We start from the raw sequence: 19,290 nt of genomic DNA on the forward strand, positions 1-19,290 counted from the left end.
TGAACATGATATTTCCGTTAGAAGCTGTGTGACCGTTCAATATGAATGTCCAATGTTGCCGTGGGAACCCTGGTGACGGTTCATCAGAATCTGAATTGAAGGTTAGCCAGAATCTGGGTGATGGATGCAATAATGTCTGAAAAAAGGTTCCAGTCGAATCTCAGTTAACAATTCTGCTAGGCTCTCAGCCAAGCTGTGTGATTTGAGATGGTGCTAGAACCTGCATCAGAGTGACAGTGAACTCATCAAGATCTTAGTGGAGATTCTTACAGATTTTTAGAGCAAAAATGACAGAAAGCCAGCTGAATCTCTTGTACAATCTGCAGCTTCATTCAGAAGCTGGTTTTAAGGACCAGAATGGTTCTGTTGCCACATTCTATCCATAAATGACATATATTACATATCAAACCATAACACATTGATGCTGCAACTGAGCATTGTGTTCTGTGTAGTGCTATACATTCAGCCAGAAGAACATATATAGAGAGTATCCTAGACCCTAAAGCCTTGAATCATTTCACTCTTTTCCGGCTCAATAAGACCCAATTTAAAATTTCAGCCTCTTTAAACAATGAGGGTTGCATTATGAACTCTTGTTTTGCATTGCTTCAGAAGATAATGAAATATGGGATGCTGAATGAGTCTGGACCTTCCATGACTTGCACAGCTGGAATACAACTGCAGTCTTGTGGCATGAAGACCTGCCTAAGACAGGAAAACAAAGACCAAAGCACATCAAAATGGCAAAGCAAAAGTTGAAACTAATGAAGATTTTGCTCTTGATCCATTATTACATGTTTACACTGCCTGAGAATGGGGTTCAATTCAATGACGCCTGACGGAACTGTACTTCCAGAGAAAACTGCCAGAGAATAAGCCAGTGCTGTTCAGATCTGCTGGGCTCAGATCACCTGAGACAGGCTGAAAAATATCAGTTTGAGCCCGCTGCATGAAACTCCCATGTTTGTGATACAGCCAAAAAGTGCTGGTTGCTCTCAGAGCCAGATCTGCAGTCTATGTTTCATGCCTGATCTGAGAGAATCCAAACAGTGCACATGATATCAGAATCCCCAAGATTCACATAAATGGAATAATTGGAATGAAAAGTTGTCACTTGAGTTTAATGCAGTTCAGTTAATTTATCTCATCATCATCTTCCCTTCATGTAGCAGTACTCAATTCAGTTCAGTTTGGTTTTAGCGCTGCAATGTCAAATATCCCCAGTGACACCGCAGGCAAACTCCACACATATTAACCACAAAAATGTGGATCCTCCAGTTTAGCTCCATGAACACTGGGTTTCCTTGCCCGTAGAAAGTGCTAAGCCGCTCTAGGTCCAACAGCAAATCTGAGTCCTTTCGTCACATACTAGGTCCGTATATTGTGTGCATGTGTATATATAAGTCTGTGTGTGTGTGTGTGTGTGTGTGTGTGTGTGTGTGTGTGTGTGTGTGTGTGTGTGTGTGTGTGTCTGTATGTGTGTGTGCGTGTGTGCCTGTACATATGCATCAGATGTTTACAGTAGAGTTGGTGTTGTTCATATGGACTCTCATCTCCTGAATGCTAGTGATGATTTTTTTCTGATGCCCAGCCAGATTCACGCCTACTCTCCGCAAATCCCTGAAAAACAGCACACAAACAACAGGCCCGTATTTATCAAGCAGTCAGTTACCAATTAAACAAATGTATGACTGCACTTAAACTTTTTTAAAGATGTTTTTATACAAAGTTTATTTGTAATGTTTTAGACAACTAGCATTTTGCTGCCATTTTTATTGATGTTTTAGCACAGCTTAAGTAAGAGGATCAGTATACAATATCCTTACAAGGCTCAGCTCTTTTAGACAGCCTGATTAAAGCAATTCAAAATTGTTGTCATACAGATTTTTTTCCGCTATCTCTGTCTTTATAGAGCCTCTCAGTTCCATAAAGGGTACTGGTTTTTTGAACTTTTTTCACAGGACTGCAACCCTGCAATAGATCCTGCATTCCGTTTTGTATGTGCTACAGGGAGTGTCATTAAAACGGCATTGCACATTTGTTGCAATTCTAGTCTGGGTCATGTTATTTCACTAAATTTTGAACCTTAACAGGTCAGTCCACCCAAAGTTTTTGCAAGGACTACATTCTACTCAAGAAATGGTCCATATAAAAGTGCTGACAGTGAGGTCTCTGGCTTATCCAAAGTAATGGGGGGATTTTGCTTTTGAAATTTTTAATGTAATTTTTCACCGCTGTAAACCCTACAAACAAAATTTTGCATATGTTTAACTGGCCTTACTCTGACGTCATTTGAGCCACTGTTTCCAGTGAAGAGTAACCTCCTTCCATGAAGAGCTCAGTGTAACGGCCCATCTTGATGGAGTCGAGCCATTCCCCTACAGTCTGGGTCCGAGTGCTACAGTCCCCTTCTACGCTGGCATGCTCCACTAACAGGTTGGAAACCCTGGTGCATGGTAAGAGATACAGTAAAAGAAAGTGTGAGGCAGTAATCACATTAATGCACAAGATTATACATGTATTTTCTCAAAGAGTATCCCTGGTTGTCAGGATGTTTTAAAAGTAGATTAATGGCCTTTATTGGCACTAGCTCTATTTCACATCATTGTCATAAAGGGAGTGGGATTCACTGTGCAATCAACTGCAATTTGAAGCCCACTGCTCACCTCCTGATGGATACCAGTGAGGCTTTATAATATTAGTTATGCACCATCATGCATAGCTTAAAATGTTGTCCACTCAAAACTCTTTGTCATTCAGCTCACTCTTCATGATTAAAAAATTAAAAAAAGCTGTCCTTGCTATCAAACAGAATTGTTCATGCTAGCTAACAATATTCTCCACGCTAAAGCTCGAATGAATTGACATGTGGAACAAGCCCTGTTGCTTTGCCTTTAATCTGGCTAACTGTCATATGTTATTGCATTGGCTGTTAGATATGGCATTGATTTATTAAACGGTTTCTGTGTGTGTTTGTGTGTGTGTTAGTGGAAAAGAGAGAACAAAATATCTCACATTATTTCATTATCCGTGCAAAGATAATAAGGTAATGAGGATATCTAACTAAATGTCCGCTTCAGAGCACTTATATCAATTTCATGTCATTATACACTAATGAAATGCATATAGATGTAGGGAAATACTAATTGAATGTTCAGATGTTATGATAATCAAAGGACACCCCACTGGATACAATTCACCCAGATGAGTAGTTTTCAGAAAACCACTTTCATTTACTTCTTTGCTCTTCTTTGCTGGCATGCAGCAGTCAGACACTATGTCCATCTTGATTTAATTAGGCACCTACACAATACTTCAGTAGACACTCTATTCAATTTCATCTGAACAACGATGGGTCTATCAGTTTGCAGTGCTGGGTTTAATTCACTGAAGAAAGAATAGGTCATTTAAAACATATGCATTTTGAACATTGAAAAAAAATGTTGCTGAAAGTGTCATGTCTTTGGCCAACATACATAAATGTCTCCTTGAAGAAATGAAAACAAAATAAATTTAAGGAAATGTTCATATTTATATATCTGTGAAACTATTGTCTGTGTAATGCTTAAATAAGAAAAAAAAAAAAACAGTTTCTGTTTTGGTCTTCAAAATCCAAGTTAGTCAATTCCTGAAGTAAATTTATGTCAAAAAAAAAAAAAGTTTAAAAAGTTTGCCATGTGTACTCAAGCAGTCCAAAAAAATTTGTTGTTTGCTCTGTGGTGTGAGGTCTCACCTGTGTGAGGAGTTGACCAGTTTTTTTAATGAGCTGGGGTTGCGAATGAGTTTGTCTAGTAGGCAGACAATCTCATCGAACTTGGGGCGGTTGCTGCGTTCTCGCTGCCAGCAGTCCATCATTAGGTGGTACAGAGCCTCGGGACAGTCCATAGGACCCGGCAACCGATAGCTCTCCTCTATTGCTTTTATTACCTGCGGATAGACGAGGGGGAGGTTAAATTTGTAAAAAGCCATGAGTTGGTACAATAACTCGGGACAGTCCAAAGGATCTAAAAACAAATGACTTTCCTTCATTTAGGAGTAGAGAAAAGGAGGGATATCGAGGGGAAGAGTGACAGAGCAATGCCAAATCTGGATTGGCAATATGAAAGGGTTAGGGTTAGCAGCTGGAGACCAGCCAGAGCAGTGAAACCTCGTATGTTAATCTCAGTCCTCAGTCTGAGTCTTGATAAATGCAGAATGATCAGCTTTTAAATTTTGTCCAAGAAATTCTGGGCTTCAGAGAGGAACTGACATGATTTCCTGTCTGTGTATTTTAATAGGGGGCAATGAGGTAATACAAGATGTCTGTTAAAGACTGGGCATCTGATTTGACAACAACAGAATGACGGTTAGAGAAAGAGAGATGGCAAATCCAAGAAAATCTACTGGATGGCCAAAGTGTGAAAGCGATAATGAAATAGGGTGTGGAAAGGATACAACTTGTTTTGACACCTGAACATATGATAACCTTTCCACAACAGCACCATGACACACCATGACACACGCAACGTTACTTCCAATTTGATTTCTCCAGAGTGAGATCCTGATTTCTGATACTCGCTCCAGGGATGCTCCTGCTCTCTATCTGACCCAGACTCAAAACTTCCATGAATTTAGCAAGTAAAAACTAACCCCCTGTAAGGATCAACAAAGTAACACACCATAAAAGCATTATTTGTTTATTTGATATTCTGCATAGCCCAGTTAATCATTTCCGCAAGTACATAGATGCAGCACTGTATCACAGAAATGTTTTTTGAGGGAATTGATGAATAATAAATAAACCTTGGCTCTCTCTTTTGGACCCTGCAGTCGAAAGCAGGCTGGAGTTTTCAGCCTAGTTCTGCCAGTGCAAGACACTCGAGGGAATTGATTTGTTGAGTTCATGACAGCCTTTACTTGTGTCAAATTCACACAAAAGACTCCAATGCACATGCGTGCAGGAAAGCACACGTACTCACACCAAAGAGAGAAGCGCAGCATCAAATCATTGCTGCGCGCTGAGAGGGAGAAGAACTACACATGGATGACTGGCAGGGAGGAAAGATCAAGGGAAGAAAAACGAGAGACCAAAGTGGCAAAAAGAAAGAAAAGGCAGACGAGAGGCAAGAAAGAATACAGAGATTGCATTTTTGAGTGACAAAAGAAAGGACGAGAGAAAGAAGTGAGAAGGAAAGGGAGAGAAATGGGAAACAGAAGGAAAGAGCTTAGAGAAAGAGACTGAGAGCCTGCACTTTCTTGCACAGATCAGAGAAAATCCAGCATAACGCTTTCAATTAAACATCAAACGTCTTCTCCTCTCCTCTCATCCTCCTTTCCTCTCCACTCCCCGTCTCTACACTTCTCTAGACAGTCAGCCTAATAACCAAATAGAGGAAGGAGGGGTTTGAAACAGAAGAGGTCACTGGAGGGCTGTGCGTGCATATGTGGCTTGTGTGTGTTTGTGTTTGTGTGTGTGTGTGTGTGTGTGTGTGTGTGTGTGTGTGTGTGTGTGTGTGTGTGTGTGTGTGTGTGTGTGTGTGTGTGTGTGTATGTGTGTATGTGTGTGTGTCTGTGGGTGGGAAGCGAGTGCATGTGAGTGGTGACAGAATCAAATGCTATATTCTCACTCATCGCCATGTGACACGATGGCAGATCTCCCATTAAAATGACCTCTGGGCCGCACGATAAAATAGGTGCTACCCTCTGCTCTTTTCATCACCCTCTTCTTCTCTGACTCACTTTTCTTCATCTCCTCTCTGATGAACAGACAAATGCAGGTCATTTAGGTACTTGCTGAGTAAAGCTAACTCGCTACCACTCATCTATCACTCCACAATCACTCATTTACAAGTTTACAATTTTGCATTTGGCCAAATATTTCAAATATTATATGAACTATGCTGTAACTGGGAAGTAAATGTCTGCATTTTGTTCACAAGTGATCTAAAAACCTTAAACACTTACGGGGTGATCTATAGTCTAAGCAATTTGGCTATTTCCCCGGCCACATTCTTCTGCTTAGCACTGCACCTCCACGCAGGGAAGTTTCAAAAACAGTAGAATACACAGAATATCTTTAAAATGAAACAAATAATAACATACCTGTAACCAGAAATCTATCATGACCTGTGTTAACATACTGATTGAAGCAACCCCATGTTTGGTCTCAAGCCCAAGGCTGGAAGACATTGTCATAGCTGAGGTGTAAAGTTCATTCTAGAAAATTGCACTCGAGTAAAAGTGCTGTTTCAACAGCTCAGCAGCAGTTTCCAAGGTCCTTAAACAATAAGTTCGACATTATGGGAAATAGACTTATTTGCATCCTGGCAGAAGATCAATACCACTCACATAAAGCATCTGTCTGTTAAAAATGAAGCCAGTAGCCAGGTAGCTTAGCTTAGCACAAAGACTGTAAATAGGGGGAAACAGTTAGCCTGGCTCTGCCCACAAGGAGAAAATCTGCCTATCAGCACCTCTAAAACTCACTAATTACTACGTTATCTCTCATTTATTTAATCCTTACAAAAACAAAAAAATAAAAAACTGCATTAAAGTATAAAAACATTAATTTGCTGTCTTTTTGAACTGTCTTTTTTTTTTAATCATTGAGAAAAAAAGGAAACTAAAAAAATCTACAATTCCATGACAACTGGGCAAACTCCGATTGCTGATGATAATCATTGGAAATGATCAGGCTCCGCATGCTACGAAACGCACCTTGCTTACTTTGTGTGCACCACCAAAAGGGTGAAAAAACAATTCCACTTGGTAATTGAATTTCCATTACAAGGTCACATTAAACTTACATCTTGATTGGACATCTCCCAGTAGGGCCTTTCTCCATATGACATCACTTCCCACATGACAATCCCGTAACTCCACACATCGCTGGCTGATGTGAACTTCCTGTATGCGATTGCCTCTGGAGCTGTCCAGCGAATAGGAATCTTTCCACCCTGTGACAAAATAAAAGAACATTTACCGGATGATCCATATACCACAGTGGATTCAAGGGAATTCGGCACAGAAAACGTAAGCTCTGTGAGGCCTGAAATTCTTTCCATATGTTGAGCAGATTTGATATAAATAACCTTGATATGTTTACTTTGACAACAGTTTAGCGCCACACTTGTGCAAATGAACGTCTGGATTATAAATACAGCTGCAGTCATTCAAAATTTTTACTTCTTGTAACACAAAGATGGAAACAAAGAACAGACCTTAATTGAGATACTTCTGCCACATGTGGGCCAACCAACAGTTACACTAATGAATGCCAATTATACCAAGTTTCACTTTCTTTTACAAATTTCCTGGCCAAACTGTCGGGGGGCCTGAGATTCCTCCGCACCTTTTCCTCGTCTTCATCATTGCGCTTTCATTGCAAAGACAGGAAAGTTCACGGGATAACTGCTGAGTTCCATAGGAAAATGTGTTTTCAACTGATGAGTAGGGAAATTAGCTTGATACAGTATTGATGAACATAGCAGCAGGATATCTCAGGGTCTGATTATTTGAAGGGTGTGAATTATGTTATTCTCACTGCTCTGTCAGGGAAAGAAAGCCAGACAGCGACAGAGAGGGAGAGAGAGAGAACAAGAAGCGATGTAGCCTGGCAGTGAGAGGTGAATGACAGGATATTTGGTGGTAAGGCAGCAAGACTCAGTGCTAATTGAGTGTTGCGGAGACTGAGCTAAGTACTAATTGGCCCTCCTCCTGCAGGAAGCAGCCCGTCTCTGGTTGACAGGACGCCACACAGCTTGGGACACACAGCTCAATTTAAAACCTGCTGCTGTGTGTGTGTGTTTGTGTGTGTGTGTGTGTGTGTGTGTGTGTGTGTGTGTGTGTGCGCGCATGCAAGAATGTGTGTGTGTATTCGGTTTGAGCAAGACTCAGCTGTGCAAGAGTCTTCCACTTAATTCAAAGTTTAAAATACCACCAGTGCTGCGCACACAAAGATACACACTGTACTAAATATAAATGTCTTCAAAGACACAACAGTCTACCCTCTAGATGTCCCTTCCTCTGTACCTCTCACTCCAATCCTGAAACAATTAGTTGATTAATCGATTATAGTTGATTGGCAGACAACTGACCGCAATTGATTAATAATTTATGTCATTTATTAAGAAAAATCTGCCAAATTTGCTAGTTCAAGCTTCTAAATATGAGGATTTTGCTGATTTCCTCTGTTTTTATATAATTGTAAATTGAATATCTTTGGGTTCTGAACTGCTGGTCAGACAAAACAAGTGATCTGAAGACATCACTTTAGGCTCTGGGAAACTGTGACATGCATTTTAGACTTGAATAATTCAAATAATAGTCAACAGATCAAATGACAATAGAAATGATCCTTACTTGCAGCCCTATCACACACACAAAAATGCACAGTCTTACCCTTGTGGTGTACGCAGCCTCTGGGTCATCCTCCAGGACTCGGGACAAGCCGAAATCAGACACTTTACACACAAGGTTACTGTTGACCAGGATGTTGCGAGCTGCTAGATCACGGTGGACGTAGCCCATGTCGGACAGGTACCTGAATTTATCAGTACAAAGTAGAGGATTAAACGGTTTGTCTGAATGATGTGTTCAGTAATACATTGTGTGTTTGTGAGGACCTATAATACCTCATGCCAGATGCGATGCCACGCAGCATACCAACCAGCTGAATTACAGTGAACTGACCATCATTTTTCTGAAAAAAAAAGAAATGAATAAGAAAAAAGACATTTTTGTTGATACTTGTTTCTGATATCTTTAGTTAAGCATCTTTAGACAGTTGATGCAAACAGTGAAAATAGGAGGATGAAGGCAGAAATAATATCGCATATCAGAGAAAAAATTATATAATAATAAAATATAAAATCATATATGATTACACAAGATACAATAATTATAAGTTTTCCCTTATTTATCATAGGATCTTAATCTGCTTTGGTTCATTGCCTGCCAATAGCCCCCAATGTGATTGCTGTTGATCCAGGATGCCCTATATACACCTGCAGTTATGTAGCATATAGTCAGTGCAGTGCTTCCCCTTAGTGTCTCTACTGCATTATAATTCTGCATTATGTATGCAGTAATTCTGTAATGATAAAAACTGTCTTGAAAATTTTTACTGAAATGTGGTTCAGTCGTAATCACTGCTAACCTTGGTCAGCTTGCAAGATTATATAGAAAGAGAACAAAAGAGAGAACATATGAACGATCTCGGCAATGAAAAACAATAACTAAGCATTCTGCTAACGGCTGCTTAAAAGTTGCCCTGTAGCATGAAAACTACAGAGCCACTGATAGCCAAAAAGCCAATTACGGTGCATGCCCAACTTTATCTCAGTTTTGTGTCAGCGGTGGATTTTGAGGGTTAGCACAATATTGCATCTTACTCTCATGTACGTCCAATTGCTGGCAATATAATTTCCAGGTAAGCTATCTCTTATGATGACTCTTTCCTCCATCTTATTTAAGGGGTGATGGTCATCCAATCATTGTTCTCCCTTGTCTTGTATCAACTATTGTTCTCCCTTGTCTTGTATCAACTATGCACTATGCACTATGTACCTCAGCGCATTCCTCCCATGCATCCACAGGGGTTCCTCTAAGTAAATCTCCTGCTCTATGGACAGACCCAAACCAAGATTAAGGATTCTTCTAATCCTGCCCAGGGCTCATTGCTGCTCTGAATCAAACCATGTTTTTTTAAACCACTGTCTCTGCTACAGACTCCAGCACAGCCATTACTCCCTCGAGCAAGTCCCAGCCACTTTCTTATTCTTCACTTCTAGCCCTGGCTTTACTTTCCTCTTGTGGAACCTTCAAATTTTCATACCCCTATATTATTAATTATGTCTTTCAATATCAAACAAAAAAAAAAAAGATGTTAGAGCAAAGGTACTTTGCCAAGGACAGAATCTGGTTTCTCTCCACTAGTGCATGCTGATCAGGAGGTAGTCCCTTGAAAAAGCTGCCAAACTTGATTCAAGTCACAGCACTGAACAACCGGCCCACGGTGTACAATTTTTATCCAAAGCCAACGTTTGGTGCCAATGCAGAAAGTAGTGTACGCTTTGTAGCAGGGTGGGAAGATAGGATGTAGAGGCTGTGGTGATGGATAGGCCTTCTCTGACTTTCACCCTGCACACTGGAGTTTGCATCACGTTGCAGACCAACAATTTAAGAAAAAAAACGTGACTCAATCTTTTCCAAAAATTAAACAAGTATATTAGTTCCATAAACACACATTAACCATAGTTCATTTGCTGAAACCATGATTTCCCCCACCTTAAACCAGACCGTAACCATACTGTAGTTGCCATCTGCAAATGTAAAAATTAAACAAATACAGGAAAAGACATTGCCATTTAACGTAATCCAGGTATTTCCATAATCGTCCGATATTAGTGTTCGGTTTGGTTGATAGGGATTATGCATACCATTGTTTTTGTGGTGCATAAACAGCTACCAAAGGCTGGCTTTTAAAAAGAAGAAGGTGCTCTCAACTCACAACAGAAACTATCTTTGTACAGTGTTGATGAAAATAGTAAATTAGAGTGACTGCTCTTTCCCTCCTATTGAAAACCCTTCCACCAGCGTCCCTTTTAATTTCTCCTGATGACAGCTCTCACTCGTAGTTTAAGCCTCAGCTCCTTCCAGCCCAAGTGTAAACTATCCAATCTTCCTTTCATCCTTTCTCCATATTTCCACAGGAAGACATGTACTGTAGCTATAGCTGTACACTTCTTTTCCCCTCATGGTTTCAAACTCAGTTTCCATCAGTACTACAACTACTTTTCGTATCCATCCACAGCAGAACATCCCACTTACATGTGAAATGAGATGTTAAGCCAAAGATGTGCGTTATAAGCCTTACGGTGCATTGTCCATAGCTGTGAAACTTAATCCAGGAGCCAGTCCAGTCCCTGGTTTTCTAATGGCTGTGTCATTTATACCCGCCTCAGTACGCCAGCCATCCATGTAATTACTTCACAGGGTTTTCTGTGCTGCTCTGTCTGATGGTCCCCCAGCTCCTCTGCCTCCCCTTTGCCATCCAGGATTACTCCCCGAAGCGCAGAGGACAGTCATGTCAGCAGTTTTCACTGACCGTAGAGCATATTTCCTCCCTCCTTCCTTTGTCTTTTGTCTCACAGCATCCTCTCATTCCACACAGTCTGGGTGAGAACATCCTGTGCAAGTTTTTGATCTTACCAGTCTGCACTGCCTTTCAAGCATGCCTTTACCTCTAAACACTTCCATATTGTTCTCACCTTCCCCAAATTTCTGTAACTTCTTCTCTGAAATATGCCTTTATCATTTTCCAACAGTTTGACCTTATTTCCTCCATCTCTCCATTAGCCATCAGCAGCAGGAGTTTACCCCTTTTTTCATGCAGGAATTAGCCTTGTCTGCCAACTGAGCATTATGCCATTGTAACCAGTGAACAGAATGAAGAGGGATCACTGAATTCACAGATTTGCCAGCCTGCCTCTTCATTATAGTCAACTGTTTCCACTCAGTGAAATCCAGATTGTCTAGACAGTGCAGACACGATTCAAGCCCTCAGTGCTCACGTCTTTCATATTTTCTGCCAAACGATCTGTCTCATAGCCTGAGTTACTCAAAATTTCAAAATTTGAAAGTTTAGAATCTGTACCACGTAGACACAGTCAGGAATGAGTTCTTTTGATTACTCTGTACTATTTATTGCTGTTCTCCTTAAAAATTTTATCTTATGAATTCAGTAACTTTGCTTTCCTCTTGAAAGATGTCAGTGTAACACCAGCCAAGATTTTACATAAACACTCATATCTATCACATGTTGTTTTTAAGCTAATTTCTGCTTGAATGTGTAGATTGATTAGCTATTGAATTGGAATAATGATAGTGATGACTTTCATGAATCTCCATTACAAACAGCTCTCAAAAAAATATGCTGTTTAAACATTTTCTTTTGATTGATTTTTTTCTCTTTTACTCCACATTACACACCACTTCCTTGTCTTTATTCACTGTCTGCTTCTTATAATTATAACCCTCATCTGTCTCATCCTCTTCTTTACCATCCTCCCAACCCTTCACCACTCATTTGAATCCTTGTACCCCTCCTGTCCTACCTTAAGGAATGTGTCCAATGATCCATTCTCCATGTATTCAGTGATTATCATCACTGGCTTGCCTGAGAAACAAAATACAAGAACACACTTAAAAACGAACACTACAAAAACTATAGAGTAGAAGAAATACACATTAATAAACAAATCTGAAGAACATGTTTAACCATAATTTTGATTTTACACTACCTATGCAGACTAAAAGTAGGTACTCAAGACTCAGTTTTTCAAACGACTTAATTTAAACAAACCTTCAAATCAATACAAAATTTGTTTACACTATAATACTGACTAGAATGAAGTAGTGTGATCTATATGCAACACTGGATAATCAGAGAGAAAAAAATCCAATGCTACCATAGAATTTAGAGCCAAATCACCTTCTTTAGTTCATCTTTTCAAACTAAGTCTTGTTTTCACCACTCTAAACCATACTACTCTAAGAATCAGATCTGATGATTATTTAGTGAATCGATAGTTTGGTCTATAAAAAAATAGTAAAAATGTCTATAACAATTTCCCAGAGCACAAAGTGATGCTTTCATGTTTGTTTGATGTTTGTTTGAATATTTAATAGCGAACTGAGAGAAACATCTTTCGGAATGTTGCAATACAAATAAATAGTTGAATCATTTTCTATACAATCAACAAAAATGAGCATTATAACCCTACAAAATGTAGCATTTATTACAGCGCAGTTGTATTAGTTTGTATGAGTTTTAGCTGGTGCACCTAATAAACTCGGAACTGAGCATATGTCAGTATTTATTTTGTTCTCATTACCACTCCTGATAGGCAGAGTTAGTAATGTGGCTATAAAATACCAATTAAAACAGCACTACCTTAGGATTGAGTTATTTGGAATGATGAACCTGGTTGATGTGAGGCTGTTGCAGGCTTCTCAGACACTTCTGTATAAAATGTTAGCTGCCAAATTAAGCATATTGGAGATTTCTGAAATGTATGAAATCTCCTGCTACTCTAGCACATGAACGATGACATCAGCTGTATGTGCGAGTCAGGAAAAAGTCACAGTACAATTCAAAGTAGAAGAGAGCTTGATAAACTTCGGCTGAAGCTGTCAAAGAACATCTGAAACTGATTGATGGCGTATAGCTGAGTATGATGGATGTTGAAAAAACCCTGACAAAGTACAGCTTTTAGACTGAAAAAAAATCAGAGTAGAGTCTGACAAGTAGACTGGAACCTGAGAGATGAGCTTAAGATTCTTAAATATCTCAACTGCCATATGAGTAGTCCCAGTAATCTGCATTACGAAATAAAGTATGTTACAAATCCTGCAGGGTGCATGTTGGACTCACGACCCAAAAACCTAGAACACAGTGTTAAATCTGACTAGAAACAGACATGCTGATGACTCACTCTTGGTGACCACGCCCTCCAGACGGATGATGTTCGGATGGTTAAACTGGCCCATGATTGACGCTTCCCAAAGGAAGTCACGTCTCTGCTGCTCCGTGTAGCCTGCTTTCAAGGTCTTAATGGCAACCTGGATCTCTCTTTTCCCAGGCAGCCTCAGTGGTCCGCTGCACACCTCTCCAAACTCCCCTGAGGCGGAAAGACAGAGCCTGAGTGTGGCCTCAACACGTTGACCTGCCAAATTCTTGTCCAATAATAAAACAACCCTGAGTAGATAATTTTTGTATGTTAGTTAAATGTGAAAGTTAAAGACATACAACCACAGTAAGTGTTGCTCTATGTTGTTCTTCTAGACTTAGTCTTATATCACAGAGTCTAGTTTTACTTTCAACACCTACAGTCCTTTGAATCTATTTCTTTTGCTTTTGGGGCTCAGTGTTGCATGGCAATCTTTTATGTATAAATACTGGGAAAGCACCACTCAACTCCATATTCACTCATTATCACAATAGATAAGTACCTACAAACCAAAAAAAGGTGTTCGATTGGAGGGCCTATTTCATTGCTGGAAAGCTAGAGAGCTTGTGAGACTAACAAATGCTGCAAATCAACATGTTTGTCAACAGAGCACAAACACCATTTATAGCCGTGTAAAATGTCATCTTCGAGCAGTGTTTGGCTTAATTGACTGTGTGTACCTGTGTGTCTCTACAATGACGTGCAATTATGAATGTGACAGATTTATGCAGGTTGAATGAAATATGAGGCCTATGGTAATGAGAACATAGTTAAATTCTATACAACATGACAGAATTAGGCTAAACTCATTACTGTTATTACTGTACTTGTACTACAAGTGTGTTTTCATAAAGTATTGTTTTATATTAAGCTGTTACATGCATGCATGCTTGACTGCACAGGTTCACTTTGGTGGTTCAGAGCGAACAATAATGTAGCCTTTGACACATTATTCGGGTCAAATCAGCCCCAGGCTGATGCTCAGAATAAGGATGACTTTATCTATAAGGTGCACACATACAGGCAGGCACAGCGAGGGGACTCACCAGCTCCAATGATCCTCTCTATGGAGATGAACGAGACGTCAATCTCCTGGGCAAATTCATGCACCGCCTGGTTGGGATCTTCATAGGTGAGGGGGTCAATGTAGGTACGCACCCCGGGGAACTTAACTGCGGAGGCACATTTGTGACATCATTACCATTTACATGTCATTTAACATATTAGCATGTCGTCAGTCTTGTATCCACAGGGTAATGTATGCATACAAAACCACTTGACAACATTCTCTATACCTGGAAATGTTACAGACTTTGCTATGGTATATTTGATCATTCCTGAGACAACGGAAATTTGGTCTGATTTCTACTGTTTTTCTACTGAATTTACAGGATTATTTTCCATCAGTGTGATAAAATACCTGGATCAATCATCCGGTCATCAAACATCTTTTCAAGTACATTTCCAAAAATCTTTCTGTATAATGATATACAGTGGCCCTAGAAGGTGTTTAGACCCATTCAACATTTGCACAATTTATTGTGTTGTAGATATAATTGTAAATGGGTGTATCTACACTCAATAACCCATAATGACAAAGTGAAAACATGTTTTTAGAAATTTTGCTAATTTATTTAAAATAAAAACTGAAATCTTTGATTGATTGGCAAAAATGGCAATTTTATCCATGTAAAATTAAATCTACAAAATAATTAAGTGTGCAAAAAATAAAAGGGCCATAATACTATTAGAAGAAACTGTATGTACACAAAATTATATATACCATGATTAAGAAGATTTTATTCAAATTTGCTAGCCCGAATCAATATTATTTCTAAATTTTTATACTGACAGAACTGCCATTACAGTTGTTAATTATGTCATTTTTCTTATTGTCACTCAATTTCTTGTGATTGCTGAATTTCTTGTGAAAATACTTACCAAAACTACTGCATGTTACGAACAAAATGTGATGATTCATAGCTTTAATTATCCCCCAAAAAAGACGCCATTTCCCTCTTTCTGTGCATAAGTAACATTAAAAACAATTAATTTTAAAATATCTCCATCCATGGTATGAATCAATATGGCAGAATACCACTCATATTGGCACACTTGGTATTTCTGCTGATTTCTCTGGAGCTGATGTTTCGTTCATGGCCAAATATAAATCACGTCACGTCATGTCACGGCCTAGAAATCGTCAGAGCTTTTTGTGTCAACATGGCTGCCGCCGAGCAGGTTTCGTTCAATGGATAGCTCCTAGCACAAAACATACGCGTGGGCCTACGGGGATGAACAAACTCCTACAGACATGACCGCTGTCTGAACCCTCTGCTGTACATGTAGGGTACACTTTGGATGCGCGCACACACACACACACGCACACGCACACACACACACACACACACACACACACACACACACACACACACACACACACACTCTCTTATACATAATATGTTTGGGCTTTCTTAACTTACTGTGACCGTTGTGAAAGTGCATCTTCTCCTCTTCAGGATCCTGTTTTGCTTTGCTATAGCCACACCGCCTGAGAGGGAGGAGACCCAGACACATTACTATCAATGTCACGCCATGTGCACATGTAAAAGCATTGACTAGTGTTTTTATTATTGCAAAACATCTCACAACTACACTTCGTATCAATGACACAAACTGACGACTTTCACGGCTAAAAATGTGGGACAAATTAGGCTGAATGTCAGATTTTTTACAGCAATTGCACAGTTCTGGTTATCAGCACCCTTATTATTATTTTTTAACTTAATTCAGTTTGAGAGGTAAATTGTGTTTCAGATTGTCTATTTAGCATTATTTAACAATGATTGTACATCATTTCCCAATGTCTTGTACAAAGTAGCACAAAACATTGTATGGCCTCATGCATTTTATATACAGTTATCTAAAAAGAAGCAAGCAGTGACATTTACAAAGAGAGACAAGAAAGGGTGACAGACAGAGATCATGGTAGAGATACCATAGATTGACCTAGACACAGTAAAGCAAGCCCTGGCCAGCACAAGACATAATCACCCTTGGATCTAAGTGCGAGATAAGCTTTTTATTTCCTCGTAGGATCTGCTAACTTACATTTCAAGGTTTTCAAAAATATTGCTGAAAATGCTGAGAAATACCAGGCTTTAAGAGGAAAGCAAAGGAGTGCAGTTTACAAACAGTATCATTTTCCAAGAAAGACCGTCTCAACAGATCAACTCTGACTATGACACGGGAGAGAACAGTCTTGCACTTTCTGAAAAAGGCCGTATCCAAAATGAAAATTTTTTGTCAAAAAGGACATTTAAGAGAAATTATTTAAACTACAGGCTTTTGTCTACATCAGCATCATATCCTTTTCACTTTTGTGCATCTGAGCAAGCATGTTTACGTTTCCCCTGATGGCCAAAATATGTATTAAGCTGTATGTTGTGTGGATGTGTGTGAGTATACGTCATGGTGTGCGTCTGTATGTGTATGGGCTCAAAAAGCTTATGTATGTCAATATTTAGAAAAGGCATATCAGAGATAACCCAGATTGAACAGGAGAATTGATTTTAAACTTGATCCTCTATGTAAGCACACCACTCACACATATACACAGACAGAACAGACACAGAGACACACATTCAAATTACTATGTTTAATAAATACACTGAGTTACTCTATTGAATCTGTAAAACCAGAAGTCAATAAAATGTTTTTCAATTCTTGAAGACAAAAAGTGCATGAGCACATGAACACACGTATACATGCACAGGGGTCATGTCCAAGTCTTTCCCATCACGGCTCCCTGTAGGAGAGCCAGGCTCGGCGTTGGCTTGAGGGGTTTGGTATGGGCAGCTGGATAGTCAGGGGGAGGGGAGTCTGTGTGTGTGTGTATTTTGTACATGCGTGTCTGCCTGAGGGTGTTTAGTTTGCCGGATCTGTTGAGTCAAGGGGTTTGAGCACACTCAGTTCCCGGCCGGCCCTTCCAACTTCCTGCGTGTTTGCATCTGTGTCTGTTAACTCATGCATACATGCATCAGTGCGTATGAGTGTGTGTGTCTACGCGTGTGCTGTTCTTGGATGTCTATGCATGCTTGTGTAGTCTGGAGGGTAATACAGGAGGAGGGGAGGTGGGAAAACAGTGGATGGTGGGGGTTGTGGTGCTTGTGTCCCAAATCGACCACCGGAAAATTTGGCATTCCTCCATCTTTCCTCCCCCACACAAAACCAGAACGATCCTCAGTCCTCATCCCTGTTTGGTTCAACCAAAATCACTACTGTGTCTCTCTAATTTGCTTTTTAGTCCTTAAACCTCACCAGTGCACCCCATGTCTATTCATGTGATCATCTGTCAAAGAACTACATATTCACCATCTTTGTGAATACCTTTTTCAAATAAGGATGAAGTAACTTACTAAATTATGACCTAATAGCTGAAGGGATGGAGAGTTGACTGAATGGAGAAGCAACAAAATGTGTGTATGGATGAATGAAGATGATTGATGACAGATCCATGGATATATGGCTGTGCGATAGATCATTATTACAAATGTGTGAACGGAGAGTGGGAAGAAGGAACGGAATAATCAGAACATGGTTTTGAATCTGAATTCACACGCTGAGCTTTATGAATCATCCCCCAGCTTTGTTAATTATGGTTCAGTAAAAGGACAGGGACATACTGTATATAGCCCGTCATTAACTTAATTAGATACATTTCACAGGAAAAAGTGATTACCAAGGTGGAAATCAGGTCATCAGTTCAAGAGTTTGAGAAACTGTTACAGACAAATAAAAGAGTTTGAAGGACAAAAAAATCATGTAAGGACAAGAGACTGAATGCTTGTCAACAAGAGTCTAGCATATGTTACTATTGGCCAGTTTTGCATGTATTTGAATTCTGTCTTTACCGTATATTTACATTTGTGTGTGGCTGTGTGTGTGCATGTGTCAAAATGATATCAGAAAATTGGTTGCACCAATTACCACACAAGCTCAAGTGAAGGTTATATGAGCCCATAGGCATACAAATACAACATTTGTGTAGTGTATAATGTATGGAGGACAGCGTGCTAAATGCCGGTGTGTAACAGAGCAAGGTTGTGTCACCAGGCTTAAGGAAAATCCACTGACCTAAAGCTATAATCTAAAAAAGCAACCCTTAATCCTGACCTATTACAAAATTCTAACCTCAAATCTAATAATGCTGCTCAACAACACAGGAATATATGGGTCAGAAAGGAGATTTGATATTTGTCCTTTTTGTTAGTCAGCAACAGGTCAGGGAGGGATAAAGGGATTCCCTCTGACTCCACACATGTACACGACTGGTGTGCTTCACAAAATGATAATAACTGGATTTAAAAATAAAATAAAAACTCAGTTTCACACACTGAGCATCCTTTTCCTTCAGAAACGCATGGATACAATGGTTCCTAAATAAATGATGTATGGATGTCCTGTCTTTTTAAAATGTAGGTTGTTGTTATTCCCTTGATTGAGCAATTAAACTCATTAAACTTTAATCTCACAGTCAAATAATAACATTACTTACCCCAATCATGAAAAGATGAGGGATGTCACAATTCACACATAAGTGTCTTCCAGTAACTCTGTACTGATTAATCTCCTTTAATGATTCCAATAACACTTACAATGCAACATCATAAGAATTGCATTAGTACTTTTGAAAGACTTCCTGAGGTCATAATGAGTGTGCTCACTCATACTCCCATTTTTACTTTATGCTGGCATAGTCGGTAGCATTTAATGTACTGTAGATACCAGATATCCACAG

At 39.5% G+C, this 19,290-nt stretch overlaps 1 protein-coding gene across 1 annotated transcript in view; it reads right to left on the reverse strand.

The window, feature by feature from the left end:
- Window positions 1-311: 311 nt before the first annotated feature.
- LOC120806894 (ephrin type-A receptor 5) overlaps window positions 312-19,290 on the reverse strand; it is a 61,919-nt gene continuing 42,940 nt past the window's right edge. Inside the window, exons 10-19 of the mRNA XM_040158429.1 lie at window positions 15,974-16,041; window positions 14,537-14,662; window positions 13,476-13,661; window positions 12,096-12,157; window positions 8,613-8,680; window positions 8,380-8,521; window positions 6,786-6,935; window positions 3,734-3,927; window positions 2,282-2,446; window positions 312-1,620 (exon numbers count right to left, since the gene is read on the reverse strand). Of these exons, the coding sequence (XP_040014363.1) occupies window positions 1,509-1,620; window positions 2,282-2,446; window positions 3,734-3,927; window positions 6,786-6,935; window positions 8,380-8,521; window positions 8,613-8,680; window positions 12,096-12,157; window positions 13,476-13,661; window positions 14,537-14,662; window positions 15,974-16,041 (1,273 nt within the window). The 3' untranslated portion in view covers window positions 312-1,508. The remainder of the gene's footprint in view (window positions 1,621-2,281; window positions 2,447-3,733; window positions 3,928-6,785; window positions 6,936-8,379; window positions 8,522-8,612; window positions 8,681-12,095; window positions 12,158-13,475; window positions 13,662-14,536; window positions 14,663-15,973; window positions 16,042-19,290) is intronic.

This window comes from Xiphias gladius, chromosome 20 (assembly GCF_016859285.1).
Source record: "Xiphias gladius isolate SHS-SW01 ecotype Sanya breed wild chromosome 20, ASM1685928v1, whole genome shotgun sequence".
Lineage (NCBI taxonomy): Eukaryota > Metazoa > Chordata > Actinopteri > Istiophoriformes > Xiphiidae > Xiphias > Xiphias gladius.